Consider the following 23,027-nt stretch of genomic DNA (forward strand, 5'->3'; position numbering starts at 1 on the left):
ACTTCTACCCTATCTCTTTCTTTTCAACTTCGCCTAAGAGCCTGTGATGGCTACAAGTCCAATAGAAAGAAAGCACCATTCAAAGCACCTCAAGCTGAAGACCAGAGCAGGATCTGGCCAAGTTTATAAGCGATGGGGACAGGGGGTACTGCCTGAGGGTCAGGATCCTAAGGGATCTGGTACAGTCTTTCCTCGATCCCAGCATGACACCTTCTCTGTGGCCTGAAACTTGACAAAGCTAGAGGTCAGAATCCCAGGCCACAGTACCCCAGAGCTGCAGAAGCTGCAAAAGTGTCCTGAAATCTCTCAGTTCAGAGGGCACCACGCCCTGTTGTTAGAGATTGCAGTATCTCTGTATTTTAGAAGGAGTAGATATGGGCCTGGGGCCTACACCCAGCTGCTTACATCTTGTCCCTTATCTTCTATCTTGCCATCACCTCCATGTCCCCAAACCTAGGCCTACGACACCCAAGGTACCTAGTGGTCCTATGAGGTTGACAGGTCTACCCACACAGCAAGACAGCTATCGGAGGTAAGGGCTAATGAACTGCAACACGATCTCCCAAAGGCTATGGCCACCATATCTGGTCTCACCTCGCCAGCTCTGCCTCCAGCTCTTGCTTCTCCCCATTCCTTGAATGAGCTTACAGCCCACCTTCTGCTCCTCTGACATGGGTCCTTGGCCCTGACCAGGCTCTGGACTCAGCTTTGGTTTTACTCCCCTGACCTCTGGCTGGTCTGGGGAAGTGAAGGCTCTGCTTCTGACTCAGATCTGCCACTACTGGCAACTCTCAGCTCTTGGGAATCTTCCAGCAGCTTCCTGCTACCTCTGCTGTGGCCAGTCCACCACTTCCTAGTTGTCCTGCTAGAATGTATCTTGGAGAGCTAAATACTTTTGACTTCCAGGAGGTATGGGCCAAAACTAAAAGTTAAAGCTATTTGTCCAAATATGGTTCTGTCTTAAAATAAATGTTCCCATCTTCCAATAACCTAGAGCACCTAGAGGAAAATAAAGAAAACTCCTATGCAAGGTAAAATGATTACCGCCTTTCTAACTCTTTGTTTAGTTCCAAGGATCTGAAAGGAAAAATTTAAAATATTTCACTTGAGGTACAATTTTGGAGAGAAGGTAGGTTAGCACATGTGTACCTAATAGCAACAATTTGATAGCTCACCACTGTGGGCTAAGCCTAGTGTAAAGTACAAAATAGTCAGAATATAAGGCTGTGTGTGCCTTGCATACGTGCGGGGGTAGAGCAAAGAGGATGTCACTGTATTTGTATATTGCGTACAAAAATATACAACAAAGAACAGGCAAAATAAATCTATGGTGCTAGAAATCAGAAAATAGATGTGTTGTTGGACTGATGAAAAGGAGCATAATGGAATTTTCTGGAATGAAATGTTCTATAGCTTGTTCGAAGTGGAGGTTACAAGGGTATAAATTGTCAAAACCAACCAACTGAACACTTAGATCTATATACTGCATTGTATGTAAATTATATGGCAGTAAAAATAAAAATAAATCCCCTGTGCAGATCCATGTGTTAATGTGTTCAAAGCTGTGAATAAGCAGGTGTATGGATGTGAGTCGGTGTGTGTAGCCCTGACTGTGTGTCAATGACCCCAGTTTTGGGTCTGGATGTAGGAAACCATGTGGACTTGGGCTCACACAAAGTGCACGCTTCAGAATTTCAGCTTAGCCTTGATAGCCACCAGCTAATCCCCTTCTCACTTGCCCAGCATTTCCGCAAATCCTACAACTTTTGCCCAAAACTCCTCAACCCTCCTTAGGTCCACATGAAGCAACTTCTCTAATTTTCTGGTTCCTACCTGGGAAGGTTAAGGCCACTGGGTGTGAACAGCCCTTCCCCACCAAATGCCCCCTAGGTGCCCTTCCCGCTTCCTCCCAGTCAGAGGGACAAGCATCCTTTGACTTCATTTTCTCCCACCCAATCCTTCCTCCTCCTTTCCCTTTGGCCCCCTCCTTTCAGCATCTCAAAGTTCTCCCCCTCCATTAGCATCCTTCTCCCTTTTTTGAAACAGTCACAAGTCTCAACTTTCTTGAAACAATTCATGAAATCAGAAAGAAAACCCCTAGAATAGCTGGCCTGTGCCCTCTGAAGCTTGTGCGGGAACAGTGGCTGGTGCTGCACTCCTGCCTGAAAAAGTCTGAGGCTAGACAGCTGTTAACAAAGCAAGGAGAGGCAGCTGCATTTGAAACAGCCTGCACTCCCAGAATTTGTTGAGGCAAAAGGTGCATAAGTGTTTCCCGTAGACCAGATGTGAGCCAGGCAAGAGGGCCATCTGGAAGGGCAAGGGACCAACTGCAGGTAGTGGGAGATTCCAGAAAGCAGGGGCTGAGGGAGCAACTGAAAGCAGCAAGACTTAAGTGTAACCATCTAGGTCAAGGGAACTGCAGGTAAGAGAGACCCACAAAAGCACAGAGGAAAAGAGTCAGCTAAACTCTCATCAAGTTCAGAGACTACTAATACCAGATGACATTAGTAGTCTCTGCCCCTATCTCTATTCTTATAATTCTGCTTCATCAACATAGATGTGTCTGAAACCTCAGTCTGTGGTAAAGGGGTTTAGCGGAGGAGGGAGGAAGCAAGATGGAGAATTAGAGAAGTCAACCACTCTCCCCTCCAAAGGTGGGAGCCTAACAGAAGCTAAAGAAGGGGAGTTGCTTTAATTTTTAATTAAATTCAGAGTTTCAACTATCAATGTGAAATGGACATTAGGCTATTACATAAAGTCTGCCCTGGTGACTAGATGCAATCCAAGAGCAAGCAAAGATTTCAAGAAAGAGCGGGGATGAAGACATAAAGCTGTTTTATGACTGCACTAGGCTTCCTGAATGCTGCCTTGCATGTTCAGTGTAACAGCCACACGTGCAAAGCAGAGCACAGCACCTGGCACAGTCAGTGCTTGATACAGCAGCTGTTAAGACTGTTATGAACAATCTTGGAATTCAAAAGGAAGCAAACAGGAGCTGAATCTGAGGACAGCTTTGCCATCAAGTTGTTTGTGATGGCCTGAGTAGAGGACTTGGGAGTTACTGAGTTCTTCATTATGGAGATGCTGACAGGGCTACCTTGGCAGGGATGGGGAGGGAATATGACTTTAGCCCTGGCCTCTTTCCAGAGTTTCGATTCCATATTTCTTGGAAGTAACTCCCCATCTGTCCACTGATATTTCTATGTGGACAACTCACCATCACTTATAATTCAGCCAATCTAAAATGGAGCTGATTTTTTTTTCTCCAGCCACCTCTCCTTCCACACATCCCCTGAATTCCCTGTTTTTGTACATATATACTTCTCTCAGACTGATTTTCCACATCCCTTTCATTTATTTCTTAAACCTAGATGGGCATTAACTATTAATTCTTCCCTTAAGATCGCTCCCTCTTTGGCCCCACCCTCTCCATTTCTATGACCACCATCACACAGATCTTTATCATTTCATAAGATAACCTAAAAAAATCTCTCTGCCCCACCCCTTACATTTTTCCTTTGGAATCCTTAGCATGCCCAGGTCCGTCTAATCTTCAAATACAGTTCTGGTGAGGACATAAAAGCCTTTGCTAAACACACTTGCTTCCCAAGAAATAACACAAAAATTTCTCAGCCATAGGTCCTGCATAATCTGGTTTTTCCAACCTGCATTTTCCAATCTTATCTAAATCTATTCAACTCTCCCCAGATTCAGAGGCCCACTTTCAGCCTGGTTAGTGCTGGACAATAAAGACAGAGGTGAAAGGCATACCTGACTCCAAGTTCTAGTGGTAAGAGAGGGGTAAATCATTAACCAGAGAACACAGTCAGTGATAAGATAAAAGATACTGTTCAACCTCATGTCCCATTCCATCAGAAATTATTTATCCACTGTTTCCTGAATTTAGGCTTTCCTACCTCCAGGTTTTTCCTTTGGGCTTTTCTCCTTCTTCCTCATCTAAATACTTTCCATTATTAAAGGCCCAGCTCCTAGCATCCCTCCTTTAAGAATTCCGATGCCCAGGCAAGGATCTCATCTTCTCTCCCTCTGGAGTTGAATGATCCCACTGAGTAACTTTTACTCTGTCTGCGTGTCTCCCAGCTTAGATGTTTCATCCTCCCCGGGTTCTCTCTCATACAGCCCCCACCCACACCCCAAAGCTGGGTTAGATGCACCTCCTATGTGTTCCCACAGCACCTGATAATCTCCCTAGAGTTGCCCACATTATGCTGCTTGCAATTTACCTCTCTCCTACTAGACTGAGCATCTTGAAGGCAAAAATTTTGTGGATTTTACTTACACCCAGTTGAACACCCAGCTCCAAGACTGGGTTGGCACGTCTTAGTAGCACAATAACAAGTGGAAGGAAGGGAGGAAATAGTAAGCCAGTCACCTTGCATTCCCTTGTCTTTGCCACTCATGGTAACTGTTCTCTTCACCCTTGCTTTCCTAACCACTGTTTCCAGGCAAGCTTAGTCATAGATCCTCCCTGCTCCCCCACTGGGTTTGTGTATTCCTCTCTCTAGACAACAGCACATCTTCTTTCTGCCCTACTTGACCGGAATTTTTGAGGGCAAGGATTCTCTGAATGCCCAGAAAATATTGGGAGGAGGGAGGGTGAATAAAGTTTAATTTATACATTTAGATTATCAACTCTAGTGATAATTGCGTCTGGGTAACTTTCAAATAAAACCCCTTAACCTCGGCCAGTTTCTTCATCCCTAAAGAAGAAATAATGGGGCAGTGTTCACAGCATTGCTGAACAGACCTGAGGGGTAGGGGCTGGGTGACTACACAAGTTACTTAGATGTTTCCTCCTCTGTAACACAGTACTGCTGCCCTGTAAAGTTCGTGGAAAAGGGCCTAGTGCTCAGAGCTCAGTGTCAGCAATTCTCAGTAGTGGTGTCTCTCTAAAGCTTTTAAACCATAACGGAAGGTCCTGTGCCCCTTGAGAGACAACAGCACAGGAGGGTGGGTGGTACTTGCTTGTGAGCAGGGGAGTGCACAGGAGTGACAGATTAGAGGAGCCCCCAACCCCTGGGACTCTCGATCCCTCCTCTCGGCCTCCCTTTCCTTTCCAGGGCTTTCCAGAGCTCGGAGCCCCTTCCTGCCTCTAGGGGCAAGGGAAGTGAGTTTCGCTGAGGTCGGAGGCTCCGACCGCACCCAGTCCGCCCGTACAGCAGCGCGACCTTGGCCGGTTTCCTTGTCAGAGTCTTGGTCTGGGACCCCACCTGGAAAATAGCTCCTCTAAGGCTCTTCCACCTCTCAGGTGCTGACACTCCTTCCCAATCCGAGCACGTCTCCCCAACCCGCCGCACAGAACTCGACGCGCGGTAGGACCTAACCCCAGATCGCGTTTCCACCGAGCGGGAAGCGACCCTCCTCCTTCCTCCACGACAGTCCGGAAGTGCCCGCGATGCCGCGATATCTGAGACTGAGATGGGGCCGGAAGCCGAGCCGCTCTCGCGAGGCCAGGGGAAGTGCAGCCAAGAATCCCTGTGCAGTGTGGAGGTCGTAGGAGTCACTTACTCGCCGCCAGGTCCTTCGCTTGCTGGTCCGCGCCCCGCCCGCCGCAGCCATGCTCTCAGCCCTTGCCCGGCCTTCCGGCGCCGCTCTCCGCCGCAGCTTCAGCACCTCGGCCCAGGTAGGCCCTACGAGGGGCTGGCTGCAGGCTGAGGCCCCCAGCCTGGGCCGCGTGTGTTTCTGACTTACGAGCGGCCCTAACCTGGGGGCCGGTCTGAACAGCAGGGCCGCCCGGTACTGGTTGGCGGCTATGACTCCCTGGACCGGCCCTGATACTGAGCGGGAGGGGCGGGAGTGAAAGCCTGGAAAGACAAACGGGGAGGTAGCCCAGCTCCAGAACTGGTGCGGTTCTCCGAGCCCCCTAGCTTTTCTCCCCGGGTCTACCAGAGGGGGCCTGCTCTTGGCCTCCAGTCCTTCAAGGTTGAGAAGCCAGGGCTCTAGGGCCGAAAGTAATTTATGTTTTTATGCAAGTTCCCATAGTACTTTGACTACTTTCGTTCTTCTTGCAGCATCCGTACAAATAATGTGTAATTATTAACTCCATAGTACAGGCAGGCAGGCAGGCAGGCAGGCGTAGTACCGAGGGTAGAGAACTGGTTCAAGGTTACACAGTTATTTGATCATAGACTTAGAATTCAGCTCTCCTGACCGCTGTCTATGGCTTTTGGATCACTAAGCTATCTCTTTAAGAATCTGACGACTGCTGCTGCTTAAGGATCTTGTTAAAAGATACTTCATGCTGTGGGTGGGCTGGGCCTGCCCCCCAGGTGTTGTAACGGTGCATTACTGGGCCTGGGACTACTGAAGCCTAAACTGTTTTTAGCTGTTTCTTCTAGGACAGTGGTTCTCAAACTCTGGTGTGTCTGAGAATCACCTAAAAGCTAATAAAGGACAGTGGCCCAGGCTCATTGAAGTAGAGTAGAGCCTGGGCCTCTGTATTTTTACAAAGTGCCCCAGGTGATTCTAATACAACCAAAATTAGAGAACATGCTTACAGTGCCACACACAAAAGGGAGGTGATTATTAAAGAAGATTCCAAATTTCTTATTTAGCTTCAGTCCTTCAGATCACTTTCCTGTGCATTTAATTCACTCAAAAAATTAATATACAAATAACTAAATTGAGTATCCATGCTTGCCAAGAACTGGGCTGGGTGTTGCAGGGGATACCAAGATGAGTGAAAGTAGCACTTGAGATCACCCAAAAATGAGTAAATTAGGGCATGTAGATGATGAAGAGTGATGCTGAGTGGGGGAAGGGAACTGATTGAAGGTAAGACGGTGGAATTTGCTGACATGATTTGATGATGGTTATTGAGATATAAGAGGAGCATGGAGGACACCAAGGCTTTGGGCTTTGGAGTTTGCTGAGATAGGAAGAGACTGCTAGAAAAGAGCAGGTTTGGGCAGGCGGAGAATATCAGGAGCTCAGTTTTAGATATGTTGAGTTTAAAATGCCTATTGCACATAACAGGTAGAAATGTTGAGGAGGAAGTAGGTCAGAGCTTGAACCAAATGGTACATTGGTTTAGAGACTGGATCCTGTATCCTTAACAATAAAAATGTGTTACGCATGCAACCTCTATTTCTACAGATATATACTAACATATTAATATATATGTTATAACAAAAAGTAGAAATTTAGTATTTATTTATTTGAACACCTACAGCATCCTGTCTTCCTAGGTGGTCTCCCATCCAAGTACTAACCAGGCCCAACCCTGCTTAGCTTCCGAGATCAGACGAGATCAGGCGTGTTCGGGGTGGCATAGCCGTTGCAAAAAGTAGAAGTTTAAAAACAAACTGTAATAGATTTAACAAGCAAACGTATAAATGAAGAAAGTGTTATTCTATCCATTTTCAAAACAATTGCTAAGCAGTGTACTGTTGACAACCATTCCTCAACCTGGAAAAGGTCTGTGAGTTTGAAGACAGCTTTTATACAAAGAGATCATAAGCTTACCTCTGCCACACTAAAGATCCTCACCTCATTGTAAGGCTTCCACCACTTAAGGATTGTGTTTATAAATATTAACTATGTTGATGAAATTTTGTAATGCGCAAACAATAACATTACCTTAGCACACTGAAAGCAACGGAATGAGTAACATCATCCTCTCTTTCCTCCCACTATTTTGTGTTCATCTTGTGTATCATATGAGACTGATTGACGTAAGGACCCCAGTGAGGGCATTAGGTCAGTCTATTAGTGGAATTTAATCTTAGATAATACTAAAACATTGATATTTTTATCCTGCACCCCAGTAGAATTGTCTTGTTCTCCCCATGTGAGAACCTTGGTCAGTCTTGGAAGCCAGGCTGAGTAATCTGGTCATGAGGAACTTCAGAAGCTTTTAGAGCAAGGAAATGATTAAAACTTTGAATCTTAAGAAGAATAGTTTGGAGGTGATGCTGAAAACCTAAGTTAGATAATGGGAAGATGTTTGAGATGCCATGTCCTTCATGTCCTAACTGAGTGTCGCTATTAAGAAAAGAAGATGATTCCAAAGATTTGAATTTGGGAGAACAAAGGTACCATTTGGGAAAAGGGATGGGAGAGATAAGATAAATTTATTTAGACAATTGGGTTTGTGGGACCAGTGGAATGCCTAACAACTGGGAATATGGAGTTGGAATTTGGGAATCCCTAGGATTAGGGACAAGATGTGGGAATGATAATTGAAGATCTGGAAGTGGGTAAGATTGCCCTACCTCAGGTTCTGGTTTGTTCTGGCTAGTTTTCTGTGATGTCAGGTGTTGCCTTTAAAGCACCAACTTAAAATTTCTTTTTTTCAAATTTTAGTCATATATGTTTTTAGAGTTTTCATTTCTTAAGCAGATTGCACTCTTTGGGGTTGTTTTGGTTTGGGGTTTGTCGGTTTGTTTTTTGTTTTTGATAACAAGCCCATTATTACTAGCATCAGTTGCTATAGAATACAATGTACAGCGATTGTGTAAGGACTCAATAAATGGCTGCACACAGTGCTTTGAGTTCTTGTGTCCGCTATTTTTCATTTTGTCACCTAACTTCTCCTGGCACCTGCCTGCCTACCTGCAGAAAATAGGCTCCCCTTCTCATGTGAGTTTAGATTAAAAACGACATCATGCGATTGGCTGGAATTTTGGTTAGGCCTTGAGTGAGACCTACAGGGGAAGAATGCCTTTTGTGTAATGGGAGTGGACTCTAGGGCGGGACTTGGAATAGTTCTCTTTTCTCTAAGACTTTTATTTTAAAAACTCATTCAGGATTCAAATCACCTATTTTTGGCTTGTATCTCAGCTTTATCACTTGCTCTCTTTGTGAGCCGAGGTGTATTACAATCTCAATGCTTTAGTTCCTCATCTATAAAATAGGTATGTTGATGTTAATAGAATTGTAAGAATTAAATGAAGAAAGACTAAGCTCAGTGCTTGCCACAAAGCAGACCCTGATAAATGGCCAGCTGTTACAATTTTGTTTCCAGCAGTGCCAGTAAATTAGGTTGTTGGGTGACTTGAGTTTCAAGTAAGGTATTGCTGTATAATAAATTCTGCCCTTCATAGAAAGGGTCACCAAGAAGCAGTCATCGAACTGGTTAAAAATGTCTGGGGTAGGGGTGGCCTTAAGTGTCAGTTCATCATCCTTAACAGACTCCTCTTCCACCCCTTAAATGCTGGTGTTCATAAAGTTCTGTCCCTAGTGCTCTTCTCACTCTGTTCCCTTTTGTATCTTGACCCTAGCTTCCATTAACCCCAGTGTAGACACTATGACCTCCAGATGAAGCCCTTTGTCCAGGGACCTGCTAGGCACGTGTGTATCTGGATGTTTCAAATGGCTCAAACTCAACATGCAGAACAATTCATTATTCTTATTCCCAAACCCCTTACCCTCCTCAGTTCCCTCTGTTGCTTAAAGGTAATGCTGTCTGCTCAAGCCAGAGAGTTGTCATCCTAGATTCCTCCCTCTGCCCACCATTTGGATGAATGAAGAAGGGGAGAGGGTGACTTAAATCTATTGCTACTATTCCTCAAATCGTTCATAACCTACCCATCCTGGCTGCTGCCTTTATCCCACCCTTCAATCATGTTTAGACTGTTACAGTAGTCTCCCTACCTCCATTCTTACATATTTCCAATCCATCTTCCACTCTGCCTTTTATTTAAAACACATCTGATTATATACTTTTCAACTTTTGAGGCCCTTCAATGTTTCCCCATTGCCTAAAGGACCAGATATGCTGTGCTTAGCTCTACCTTCATTCTTCCACATGTATTCAACAGTGCTTGAGCCATAAAGAACTGTTGTGACTGCTTCCCCTTAATGGGCCATCCTCCATGTCTCCTTCCGCCAGCATCTGTCTGCCTCTGTGGCACTTACACAAATAATGTGCTGTTCAATCGATTTGCATATCTTTGAGTTTGCAGGTCTTATTGATGTTGGCAAGTCAGTCTGGCATGTGGCAGGTAGGAAGTTGGTGCCTGTTGAATTATAGTGAGCATTGAATATCATCCACTTTGGGAAACAGTCTGGCCGTTTCTCAAAAGGTTAAACATGGAGTTGCCACAACTCATCAGTTCCACTCCTCAGTATATACCCAAGAGAATTAAAAACATGTCTACACAAAAACTTGTACACGCGTATTCCTAGCAGCACTATTCATAATAGCCAAAGGTAGAAACAACCTAATTGTCCATCAACTGGTGAATGACTAAACAAAATGTGGTACATCCATACAATGAATATTATTCAGCTATAAAAATAAATAGGGTACTGGTACCTGCTACAACATGCATGAACCTCAAAAACATACTAAAAGCCAGCACAAAAGGCCACATGTTGTATGAAGCCATTCATGTGTAGAATATCTAGAATAGTCAAAGGCGAATCTAGAGACAGATTAGTGATTGCCAGGGGTTGTAGGGAAATGGTAAGTAAACTAATGGGTATGAGATTTCTTTATAGGGTGATGGTTGTACAGTTCTGTACTACTAAAAACCATCGAATTGTACATTTTAAATGAGTGAATTGTATGGTTTGAGAAATAACATTTCAGTGAAGCTGTTTTTTTAAAAAATGATTAAGATTAGATGACAACCAATTGTTGAATCTGCTTAGCTCTGAAGTGGTTGTTGAAAGTTAGGTTTTTTGACTTTAGTTCCAGTAAGTTGACCAATGAAGTGATATAAATGCTTCTAGTTGTGGCCTTTCAGATGTTAATGAGGCAGTCTAGTCTGTTTGGACCTTCCACCAAACCATATCACTTTTTAAACTATTCCCAGCTGTCATGCTCAGAGCCAACTGCTGCTTGTTCTGCTTCACGTGGTATGGAGCAGTAGTGATTCTCAAACTTTGCTCAGTGTCAGAATCACCTGGGGAACTTGTCCAAAGTCCAAAGCCAGATCCTACTTCAAAGAGCCTGGCCCTCTGTAGCCTTTTTTTTTTTTTTTTAAAGCTCATCAGGCAATTCTGATACATACCAAAGTTTGAGAACTGGTGGGTATAGGGGTCTCAGGCTATAGATCTGATTTACCTGGGAGAGAAGGAGCCTTTTCAACATACACATCCCTCCTAATCCTGCCTCAGGCTCCAGCCTATATTTTGCTGCCTGGATGGACTCTTCCTTGATCCCTCAACCTCAGATAGTTGACTGCCCCACCGTCCCGCCCCCCGCCCCGCCGCGTCACACACCACCACCCTCTACACATAGTGCTTAGCTCTTTTCTCTCAGCTCCTTGTACATCTCATTACTTGTCCCCTCCAGAGCTGGCAGGAGTCTTTAGTCCTGCAGTCCCAAGTGTGATGACTAGCTCATTGGTAGGTGCTCAGTAAATGTTTATAGTTTTTAAAACTTCAAATTGAAGGTAAAGCTGGTGTTGCAAACCCAGCTGCCTGATAAATAAAGCTTATTCATTTTTCAGAGGGTGTTTGAAGTTTGACCCTATCAGAACCTCTATAGACATGAATTCTCCCCCATTTTCCTGAGGCATACCTCTAAACTTCAGAAGGAAACTGGACCTTTGCACTGGTAGAAATACAATAGTATCTTCCTTTGGCATCTGTGCAGTAAATGAGGCCAGTACAGTACTTTGCAGGAGGTATCCTTTTAATTTGAATCCTTATGAGTCCTTTCTCTGTGCCTCTTTTTTATTTTTTATTTTCCTGTGCCTCTTTTTAGAACAATGCTAAGGTAGCCGTGCTCGGGGCTTCTGGAGGAATTGGGCAGCCCCTTTCACTTCTCCTGAAGAACAGTCCTTTGGTGAGCCGCCTGACCCTCTACGATATTGCTCATACGCCTGGAGTGGCGGCGGATCTGAGCCACATCGAGACCAGAGCAAATGTGAAAGGTACTGCACATGCTGGCCCCGGAGACCTTTACATCTCTTTTTCTCAGTAGACCAGGATCCAAGTTTAGAGTAAGATTCTTAGATGAAACTAGATGTTCAGAGACTTGGGGTTTCCATGTTCAGTTTAGAATTAAATTTTACAAATGATTACCTTTGTGGACTTGAGTCTATAAAAGTTTAAATGGTAGTGTCTTTGAGGAAAACAAAGGTAATTTAATCTTCCTATTCTATCTTTTTTGTAAAGTAATTGAGGATGGGGAAGAAGGAAACTCCTAGGGGATGTAGGACAGTAAGAAACGCTGTTCCCAGTCACTACGGGTCACCTTCCTTTGCTATAGACTAGCCTACTCAAGGTTATCTTTGCTAGCTTCTCCAAAGTATGGCCACCTTAGGAAATCTGCCTTCCTATTAGGGAGATGTAGGTATGTAATCCAAGAAATAATTTAAAATAACATATAATTATACATCCTGCTTATTTTACCTTCACGTCTTAGCAATATCTCTCTATGTCACCAAGTTCTTGGTGAAATTATTTTTAAGTTATACTATAATTTATCACTTATTATTCCCATACTGTTGATCATTGGGCCCTTTCCTATAAATGTGAATATATAAACTGTGATAAATATCCTCATCTTTATATCTTATTTCTTAGAGTCCTAAAAGTAAAATTAGTGAGTATGAATATTTTGAAGCTTTTACTCTAAAGTACCAAAATGCTGTCCAGAAAGATGTAAACAACTCAGGAGGCTGACTTTCAAGTCATATGTTGCTATGTGCCTTCCATAGTCCCTCCGAATTTGCTCATTTTCTTTTGGGTTGTATATTTAAGTTTCTGAAAGCTCCTGCAAATAGGGAAAAAGTCAAAATCAAAGCAGATTTTGGTCATTAGAGCAAATTTCCCTGAAGTCTTTAAAAATAGACCTTTTTCCCTTAGGATGATAGGAGCTAACAAAATAGGTACTAATACTTAGAGTCCTTGTTTATCGGCACAGGGGTTTTCTTTTGAGGCCTTCACTGTGCCTTCTGATCTGACTCTGAGATGGAGCTTTTGTTAAGATGACTGTGATGTGGAATAAACAGCTCTTCTAACTGGGAGCTGAGAAGGACTTAAAGGTGCTAACAAATCCAGTGGGATAAAGACAAGCAGCCTACTTGGTTTGGCTTTGTGGAAACCTGGAGGGTAATCCATTCTGAATCCAGGGCCTGGGCAAATGGAGGCTGGAGAAAAACAGTAAAAAGGGAGCCTTCCTACCAGTCAGAACTGTTAGGGTGGTTGTCCTCAAGGAAATGAATCACGTCACAGGTGGGCCTTTTCAGCCTTTCTTGAGGCCTCTGGTTGGCATTGGATGCAGGTGGAGGCTGTCCTGCCTAGCCCTTGTCCCCACAGATGTGCTAGCCCCACCAGATTGGAAATAGCAAGAAAACACATGCGTGTTTTTCCTAGGCTACCTCGGACCTGAGCAGCTGCCTGAATGCCTGAAAGGTTGTGATTTGGTGGTTATTCCAGCCGGAGTCCCAAGAAAACCAGGTGTGTGTTTGAAAGCCTCGCTTAGCATCTCCCTGCAAGTTAGATGAAGAAGTGATTTTCCATGAAAAACGGATCTAGTCAGATCTTTCTGCTCCAGAAAAAAATTCCAAAAGTTCCTTATTGTGTGTGGGATAAAGATCAGGGCCTCTACATGTCTGCTGTGCACTCCACCCCCACCCCATGTCTTTTCTTCCACCTGTCTTCGCCTTGGGAATTCTTCCTGATCCTTGATGATCCTCCTCAGATATCACCCTCCCCGATTCCCCTCCCCGTGTTCCACCCCCACAGACCTCTATTTTGGCACTTATCACACTGGACTGTTTTCTCTACGAGATAGATTAACTTGAAACAGGGACCCTATCTCATGTTTGACTTTCTGTGACCACTAACACATGATATTTGGCACGTATTTGGAAATTTATCCTGTGCTTTGTGAACATCTCTAATTGGATCATTCTCAGGCATGACACGGGATGACCTGTTCAACACCAATGCCACAATTGTGGCCACCTTGACTGCTGCGTGTGCTCAACATTGCCCTGACGCCATGATCTGTGTCATTGCAAATCCGGTGAGTGCTGCTGGCAGGTAAAGCTGCTGGTACTGTGATAAAGCTCACATTAGCAGAAGGGTGCTAATGTGCTTATAGGAAGAATGTTCAGACTAACATACTGAAATAGTTGGCTGAACTCATAAGAGGTCCTTAAATTTATTTCCTAAGGATTCTTTCCGGTATGGACTAAGTGAGTTTTAACCTGGTTTACCCATCAGCTAACTTTGCTCCTTTGGGCAAGTCACTTCCCCTCTCTGAATCTTGGTTTCTCTACCTGGAAAATAAGTCCATTCTTAAGGCTCATTTCAGCCATGATTGTGGTAGCCTGTGAACTCTTTTTACTATATTTTATGCAGAGTTTGCAATTCCTAATTCCTCATCATTCCCTTTCTCCTCAAACTTATACACATATCTCATACACAGCCACCCCAGGCCCTGCTCGCTGGTGTTTGCAGGGAGCTTATTCTTCAGTTCAGAAACTCTTGAGTGCTGTGTCCTCTCTGAGAAGACAGTGATGGTTCCCACGCCTGCCCTAGCAGGCCTTTGGGTCGCATTTACTAACAGCTTTCTTCATTCCTCCCTCCTGGTTGATTCTGGATTCTGGTCACTGAGTATGAAAAGGATCTGAGTGATAGCGCAATGACAGTGATGTTGACTGAGGAAAACGACTGTTGATAAATGCCGAGATTGTGCTGGTGGCCTCTGAGAAGAGGGTCCTGCCTTTGCAGCCTGTTCATCCTTCCTCAGGGCTAGTTGGTCACAAGTAGAAAGCAGTTGCTGCTTTTGTCAGGGAGGTGACTAACTAGTGCCTAATATGTATCTGTTACGTTGTTTCTCTGAACCAGGTAAAGTGTTAAGCACTTGCCATATATTCAGTTATTTAATCTTCACAACCTCATGAGGTCGTTGTCTCCCCCATTTACAGACAAAGAAACCAAGTCCTAGGGAGTTTGAGTAGCTCACCTGGAGTTACCATGTGGAGTGACAGAGCTGGGACTTGACCTGATGTCATCTGAGCTTTTAGCCCTGTGCTGTGTTGTGTTTAGGACTGGCTATTTAGGTGTAAGTCCCAGCTGGAGCTAAAGGTGCCCTGTGGAGCCATCATCACATTTTTAAAATGATAGTTGAAGGGTCATGTGCATATTTGAACTACGGCCACCAAAGGGAAGAGTGTCTGCTGCAGTGCGGAGTTTCTTTGTATGGAGGGAGAAAGAAGCACTCCTGTGGAGTAGGAAGTCCACCCACTATGACCTGTTCCATCATGAAGGGTCACTTGCTTATCAACAGAGTTGTCAGGGCATTTTAATTTGGCACCTTAGGACTTGTCAGCAGTCTGGCAAGAAGATTTTCCTTTTGATGCATGGCTGTGCTCTCAGAATGCAGGGTAAGTTATACCTGTCTCTTGGATTTACTAGGTCAACTCCACCATCCCAATCACGTCAGAAGTTTTCAAGAAACATGGAGTATACAACCCCAGTAAAATCTTTGGAGTGACGACCCTGGATGTTGTCAGAGCCAACACTTTTGTTGCAGAACTGAAGGTAAGAGCTGCATCACGTGTCTTTCGGTCTTTTGGCCAACCTTGGCTCATGTATGGGCATAGAAGACACGGGGGCATTTACAGGTCACTTGTAACTTGGGGGTTTTAAGTATTTCGAGTAGCTTGCCCTCTTGGTGTGAAGTAGCTCCCAGTTTTCTTGAGGAATCCAGCAGGCCCCTGCAGATTTAAACCCTCCAGCTTCAGTCTTGGCTCAGCTCACTCACTCTTCTCTCTGGTGCATCAAGGGTTCAGGCTTTCCCTAGGTTTTCTCACTGGCTGGACTGAGTTATGCTCTGCAAGTTCATTGCCTCTAAAAACTAGTTCTGACAGGATTTGTCTGCTAATCATTGGACAGAGGATGTTAAAACAGCAAACACGAATTTGGGGAAATTCCCGAAATCCTAAGATACCAAAATTGTCCCTGGCCCGTAGTTCTGACTTCCCTTCTTGGGTTATCTGTGGTAGCTTACCCGGAAGAGTTCTGATCTTGCCAGTTGCCTACTTCTTGGGCTGCTCGACTGAGCCGCCAGGCTCATCCTGAGGTGGGTTCGGCAGCAGCCCCAGGTCTGGAGTCCCTTTCACAACTCACTGTCTAATCTTTTTGGTTGTGGATCCAACAGAACCACTTACTTTGGTATCCTTCTTGAACTTTAGACCATCTTTCATCTGACTTTTCAGATGAGGAGTGCCTCTAAAGTAGAAATATTGTCGTGCACACAGCTTAATGAGAAGTGCACACACAGGATCATCGACCTTTATTTTACTCCCCTATGCATCAGACAGGTCTTCTTCTGAAGTGTTGATGATACCTCACTTTAATCCATACTGCAACATGTTCTTCAGTCTCAGTTCTAAGTGTGGAGGTCACCGAGATTCCTAAGACATGGCCCCAGGCCTTGAGACCTCTGCGGAGTGGAGTGAAGAGATACTTTAATTCAAGAGACAATTTAATTGACTAACCAGTTCAATGTGTATAGCGTGTGATTGTCTTTGAGTCAGGAAAGGCTTTATGGAGATCACATTGAAACTGAGGGGCAGGGGGTGGTTCCAGCTTCCTGAGTCTCATACCCCAGTTTCCTGGGACCGGTAGTGCTCATTCTCTTAGGGCTCCCATGGTTCTACCAACTCTCAAAGCACTCCATTTCCCCTTGGCCCCTATTTGTATGCAGTACAGAAACTACACTGGCTATTGAATTAGATAAAATTAAATAAAATTAGAAATTCATGTCCTCCATTGCTCTAGCCAAATTTCAGATGCTCGATAGCCATATACGGCTGCTGTGTTCTTGCATAAAGTGCTATTAGATAGTGCTGTCTTAGCCTAGAAGCTTTATTGTGTGAGGTGGAGAAAGGGGGATCTCTTGACCCTTCCAGGAAGCTAGTGCTTGTCAAGCTTCAGCCCTTTACCTCAGGCTGTCTGATATTCTGAAAAATTCCTGAAGAATCAGAATTGACCCTTAAGCTCCCAGTGTCTGGTTCCTCCCTCTTGGCTGTCTGGACCCTTTTTATGCCACCTTCTGTTTCTACTTGGCTCGGAGAAATTTTCTCCATTTACATTTCATACTCTGCTGTTATATGCATTCTTTATACTCAGGCCATTGCTCTTTCTCCTCTTTTTGCCTAGAATATGCTTCCCTTGGTGAGGTCCTCCTGTTCCATCTCAGATGAAGTTAGGCCTTCCCCAGGCTGCAATGCTCCCCTGGTTTCAGTAGCCATCCTTTGCGGCCATCTTAGCACTTTGCATTGGAATGTCCCTTTGTGTCTGTCTCATGTTGGACAATAAGGTCCTCAAAAGCAGGAGTTCTCTTTATTCCTGTGTCCCTGGTGACTAGCACAGTGCTTCAGCTTGTGAGCTCCTGCTCCATTCAGTTGGTCCTACTGTGTCTGCCCGCCTTGAAGCTGGGCCTCCCTTCCTGGGCAGGGTTGATTTCCTAACTTAGGGCTGCTCTCTTCAGTGGCTGTGGCATTTGGGAAAGGCAGCATCATTGGGGGATGTTCACCTCTGTCCCATAACTCCCACCAGATTCTTCTTTTGACCGTTATAAGAAATACCTGGTTCACAGATCCTTGAGGGCATTGTACCTTGGTTTAACGAATGAACCAGCCTCTCTCAGCAAGCCTGCTAAGGAGCCAGGGTGTTCTGAGACTTCCCAGTTTTGTTCTTTCTGTCCCAATCACTGTCTGAGTTGACAGACTTTTCACCCCTGGGTGTCCTGGAATTGTTTTGAATTTTACTCTGAAATGAGGGAAAGGGTATTTGACTTGTTCTCTGTAACACAGTGTGGGCACCTGAGTCTGGGCTTGTGCCTGGGAATAACATTAGCTGTGGGAAAGAAGACTGTCATTCTTTGATTCTAAGATATCAGACTGATAGGGACCAGTTTTGTGGGGGGGTGCTACAAGGAGGCAGTTTTCATCAACTCATCGTACACGAAAAACTTCATAGCGATCTCATAAAATGACAAGTTACTCTTCACTATACATGTTCAAACAGATATTAGACCGTGGGTGGGGCCATGGTAGATCTAAGCACGACTAGAGTCAGTCTCTCTTCAGATTTATTTTGTTCTGAGTTCTTTGGATTTTTCTGGTATTAGTGCTCTGGTTGGATATGACCTGTTTTATACTCAGAGAGCTTGTTAAAAATTAATCACCCTTTGGTGACTAGGGTTTGGATCCAGCTCGAGTCAATGTCCCTGTCATTGGCGGCCATGCTGGGAAGACCATCATCCCCCTGATCTCTCAGGTATGTACGTGACCTTGCCAGGAAGCCTTAAGCTCATGAGCACCTTAAAGAGGCTCTGCTTTGAGGCACTCACGGCAGACTGTCCTCGGTCTACCCATCTGTTGCATTTTGAAAGGATTCTTGCTATAGGTGCAGCCCCACCCCAGTTGTCTGGGGATTTCTTGACTGGTGCTGTAGAAAGCTGTGGTCAGGCTTCCGCGTCTGAGGGGTTCACAGCTGTGTGGAGTGAGTATGGTCAGAAGGTGCTCAACGCAACCAGCTTCAACACACAGTGAAAACTGCTGGTAGAAATATTAATGACTTCCTGAATTGGTCAGAGCAGGCAAAGCTGCTTTGTTTGAAAATAAGAAAGAGCAACAAAATAAACACTAAGAATGAGATATCAAATCAACCTCATAACCTCTGAGTATAACGAGGACACAAAATATTCATGGTCTTCTTACCAAAAAAGTATAAACTACAAGAAATCACTTTACAAATCCAAATTGATGAGCATTCTACAAAATGAGTGACAGTACTTTTAACAAGTGTCACAAAAGACAAAAGAAGACTGGAACTATTAGAGAATAGACTAAAGCAAGATAACTGTACCAGTGGGGTCAGGAATAGGAACCAGGAATGGAAAAGGAACAGTAGTGGGAAAATTGGTGAAATTTGAATAAGGCCTGTAGTTTAGTTAATAATAAATTAATATGTATGTCCTACTCTTCATAATTGCCCTGTGGTTATGTAAGATGTTAACATGAGGGTAACCCAGGTGAGGGAAATCTTTGTACTGTTTTTATAACTTTTCTCTAAGTCTAAAATTAGCCAAAATATTAAAACTTTTTTAAAAAATGAGTGGGAAACTCATTCCAGTTCCCAACAAAGTTGACTTTAAAGAAAGACTCTTGGTTTCCCATGTGGTGATACGGGGGGACCTGCCGTGAGGAGCGTGAGGAGAATGCGGGATCTGGGAGTGGTGACTGGAGGCAGAACCTGCTTATACGATCCCTGTGGCCTTGGCTTGCAGTGCACTCCCAAGGTGGACTTTCCCCAGGACCAGCTGACAGCGCTTACTGGGCGGATCCAGGAGGCTGGCACGGAGGTGGTCAAGGCTAAAGCTGGAGCAGGTAGGTTCTCAGAGGCAGCCCCAGGTCAGGTGCTGATGCCAGAGTTGAAGACTGCAAGGGCCTGGGCAAAGAGCAAACCTTTTTTAAGTTTCCTGTATGTTCGCTTGATAGCCCAGTATCAGGGCAGCTCAGCTTGCTCTGTGGGGTGGAGCAGTGTTTGAGGTTGGCAGAGCTAATTCATGCCATTCATTAGTTTTTGAATTGAGGGATGCTGACCTAAATTCTCATGACTAGAGCTAGAGATTTTACAGATGCTTTATTTAGCTGGCGGGACAGGCTCACCTGGATTTTATAGTTCTAGCTTGGCTAACCTTCCTGTGTCCTCCTAGGCTCTGCCACCCTGTCCATGGCATATGCCGGAGCCCGGTTTGTCTTTTCCCTTGTGGATGCAATCAACGGAAAGGAAGGAGTGGTTGAATGTTCTTTTGTTAAATCCCAAGAAACGGACTGTCCCTATTTCTCCACACCATTGCTGCTTGGAGTATGTATCCTGGAGGTTGGGTCTCTTGACTGTGGAAGGAAAGTTTTCTCTAGTTAAGACTCAGGAGCTCTGTCTTGTCCATTTGCTCCATAATTCAGAGTTCCATTGTGCAATAACTACATCTCACTGCCTGGCATGTGTTTGGGTTTTTAAGGGTGGAATCTCAAACTGGGGTTGGAACCTCCTGGCACAGGAATTTCATTCCCCATGGGTCTGACAGTTAGTCATCATTGGCTGCGTGGGTGTGTTTCCTGAGACCCTTGTTCTACCTCAAGGTAGTACATGGGCAGCTCTGAAAATAGAGGCTTCCCCTCATCAGCCTGCAGGCTGTCCCCCTATAGCTTATGCTTGTTAATTCCTCTTCTGACCTCAGGGCCTGCCAAGCCTAATTCCTTCTCCAAAGAGGTCTAGAGATGGTGCACAGCTACACACTTTCCAGTTTGGGCATTCCTGGTCCCTTGCTCCTCACGTCACTGATTTTCCTTGGAATGTGGTACAGATTGTCTCCTTAAAACTGTGGCATCTAGGATGGAGCCCATCTGGTTCCCTTGCTGGCTTTAGCCAGGCCGTTTTTTGGTCTGGTTGACTCCTAATGAGTCTTCAGTGAGCCGAAACCCCTGGTCTCACTCTCACAAACCATCAAGCCAAGGCTTCTATTTCATAGGCTGGGCAACCGCTGAAATCAGGCTGATGTGTGGTGGCCTTCATCTCATGCCCAGTAAAAAACAGTTTTGTGACTTGCTGGGCCACCCACAGGCCCTTCCCACAGACATCCCAATGTGCGAAGAGCAGTGTGACGTGGCCCCAGGCCTCGGGGGCTCCATTTGGTGGAGAGACTGACACTAACCAGATTAATTCAATAACCAGTTCAGCGCAGGGATGTGCAGAGTGTGGCAGGGCCCGTAGGAAAGGAGCCCTCAAGGCTAACCGAGTCAGGAGGGCTTTCCGAGGGGCTGGAAGCTGAGGCTGCTGGTGCAGCACAAATAGGGCTCAGCAGTGGGAGGTGAGGCAGTGACAGGCACTGTTGTTTTCCTAGTTTCAGACATTTACCTACTTAATTACATTGGACTCAAGTGGATATTAAATTTCTTTTCAGCCCTTTACCAACTTGAGAAAGAGACTAGAACCCCAAAGTATGCTCTATGTCAGGGAGAATAACATTAAGTGCAACCAGTTGAGTACTTGATGTGCCCTGTTGCCCATGTGTGTTTACAGCCTCCCTTGAAGTAGATACTGCGCTTATTTTATAGATAAGCAAAGTTGTCATGGAAGCGATTGTCCAGGGTATATGCAGAGTAACAGCCCAGATCCCCACATATGGACTGTGTGACTGAAGCCTAAGGTCCAGGTATTTGCAGCTTCTTAACAGACAGCCCAGAAGCCACGGGAGTAGATAGTCTAGAATGAGGTAATGATGATACAAGCTGAGTTTTCTATAACAAACCCATTCATGGAAACTAACTTCTCTGTAAAATCTTTCTGCCTCCCCTCTCATTCAGAAAAAGGGCATCGAGAAAAATCTAGGCATTGGCAAACTTTCCCCTTTTGAAGAGAAGATGATAGCTGATGCCATTCCTGAGCTGAAAGCCTCAATCAAGAAAGGAGAAGAGTTTGTGAAGAACATGAAATGAGAAAACTGTTAGCAGGCAGTCCATTTCCTTAACTTATTAAGGCATTCTGTCACTGTAAAGCATTTCAGATTTCTTTGTATTTCATTTTGCTTTAACGATGAATATTGTATTAATGTTACCATCCCTTCCTAGTTGCGGATCAGTCTATTGGTGCATCAATAAAAGTAGGCTTTGATTTTCTTTTTCAAGGTCTCTGCCATAAATATTGTGCTTTCTTCCCTACTAGAGCTGACTTGAGTGTCTGGCATTTCTTTCATCACAAATCAATACTAGATGTTATTTAAATATTAGACTGAAGCAAGATGATCTCATTTGTAGCTTCAAAGAAGTCTGAAATATTTATCAGTAGTTGCTCCTCCCAGACCTGCTCTGCACCATTGCATCCCTCAGGTGTGTAAACTGAAAGAAGAGTCTGCTCAGGCCAATTCCTCGGTGTCCTTTCACCTGCGAGGAGTAATAGCTCAGTGACTGATGATAAGTCGCTATTTGTTGTCCCTGGTTCTTCCTGTGTGCTATTTTTCCAGCTAAGCAAACAGCACAGTCTTCTGTGTTGGAGCTGCCTTGGCTGACAACTGTCCTACTCTGAATTTTAACCTCTTCTGGTGGAGCCCTGATATTCAGCAACAATGACATCCCATTGCCAGTGTTGAGAGGACAGCTGGGACAGGTACAGGAGAAACCAAAACATCTGCTTCCATGGTTGGGCTGAGGACACAATGCTGTCTGTCAGGGAAAGGTGGCTTCCTGTCTTTCTTCCTCAGTGGCCTGAAAGGGACTTTATTGTACTATCCAGGCTTAGGAAAATTGTGAGGAATAAAAGGGAGACCTGATTCTCTTTAGCGTTGGGCACAGTCTGCTCCCCAAAAGCCATGGCCTCTGACGTGCAGACCACGCTGCATATCTGAGCAAGAACTTTCTGGCAACGGGTGATGGCCTTCCATCAAAGGGTGAAAGGGTAGGTGGCTACACCCAGTGAAACTAAAACAGATTTTGCAATCGAGTATAGGATCATTGTTTTCTCAAACAAGTAATACGTGTTCATCGTTTAAAACCTAAATGTAGCCAAAAAATAAAGCAGGAAATAATTATTGGTAATAGTATTTCTCTTAAGTTTGCATATTTCATATGTTGAAATGATGTTTCACGTGTCATTTTAAAGCCTGTTCTAGTCTGTTACTGTGTAACACACCTACTTTCGTTGCTTTTAAGCCATTTTATTAGGTCTCACAATTTTGCAGGTTGACAAGGCTCTGCTGGAAGGTTCCGAGCCTCCAGTTATGGGGGCCTGGCTGATCTGGCACATCCAGGATGATGGCTGAGGGGTATGGATGGTGCTCGAGGGTTGCGGGGATAGCTAGTCTCTGTGAGGTCTCAAGCCTCACTCTTCATGGGGCCTCTACTACAGGGTGGACAGATTTCTTACTTGGCTCAGGGTTTCCAAAAGTACAAGGGCGAAAGCTGCCTGGCATTAAGGCTTAGGCTCAGAACTGGCACAGCATCACTTCTGCCACATCATGATTAAGTCTCAGGGCAAACCTAGGTGCATGGTGGGATGAGACTGACCGACCACACAAGGCAGGAATACCA

The 23,027-nt window shown here is 44.8% G+C and overlaps 2 protein-coding genes and 1 pseudogene across 5 annotated transcripts in view; 1 reads left to right on the forward strand and 2 right to left on the reverse strand.

Moving 5' to 3' along the window:
- STYXL1 (serine/threonine/tyrosine interacting like 1) overlaps positions 1-5,402 on the reverse strand; it is a 54,024-nt gene extending 48,622 nt beyond the window's left edge. The window contains exon 1 of one of the 4 annotated variants that reach the window (XM_023537548.1): positions 5,346-5,402. The gene's annotated coding sequence lies outside the window, so the exon portion shown is untranslated. Of the gene's footprint in view, positions 1-4,300 lie in introns of all 4 variants that reach the window. The other 3 variants (XM_023537547.1, XM_011371546.2, XM_011371545.2) reach the window with 3 other exon arrangements.
- A 48-nt stretch (positions 5,403-5,450) lies between these two features.
- MDH2 (malate dehydrogenase 2) lies at positions 5,451-21,643 on the forward strand. The gene is made up of 9 exons (XM_011371544.2): positions 5,451-5,644; positions 11,678-11,846; positions 13,294-13,377; positions 13,839-13,948; positions 15,346-15,471; positions 18,139-18,216; positions 19,229-19,328; positions 19,658-19,809; positions 21,309-21,643. The coding sequence occupies exons 1-9, from the start codon at positions 5,579-5,581 to the stop codon at positions 21,438-21,440; spliced, it is 1,017 nt and encodes a 338-aa protein (XP_011369846.1). The 5' UTR covers positions 5,451-5,578; the 3' UTR covers positions 21,441-21,643.
- Positions 7,184-7,302, reverse strand: LOC111746565 (annotated as a pseudogene).
- Positions 21,644-23,027: the final 1,384 nt, after the last annotated feature.

Source organism: Pteropus vampyrus, unplaced genomic scaffold, assembly GCF_000151845.1.
Source record: "Pteropus vampyrus isolate Shadow unplaced genomic scaffold, Pvam_2.0 Scaffold193, whole genome shotgun sequence".
Lineage (NCBI taxonomy): Eukaryota > Metazoa > Chordata > Mammalia > Chiroptera > Pteropodidae > Pteropus > Pteropus vampyrus.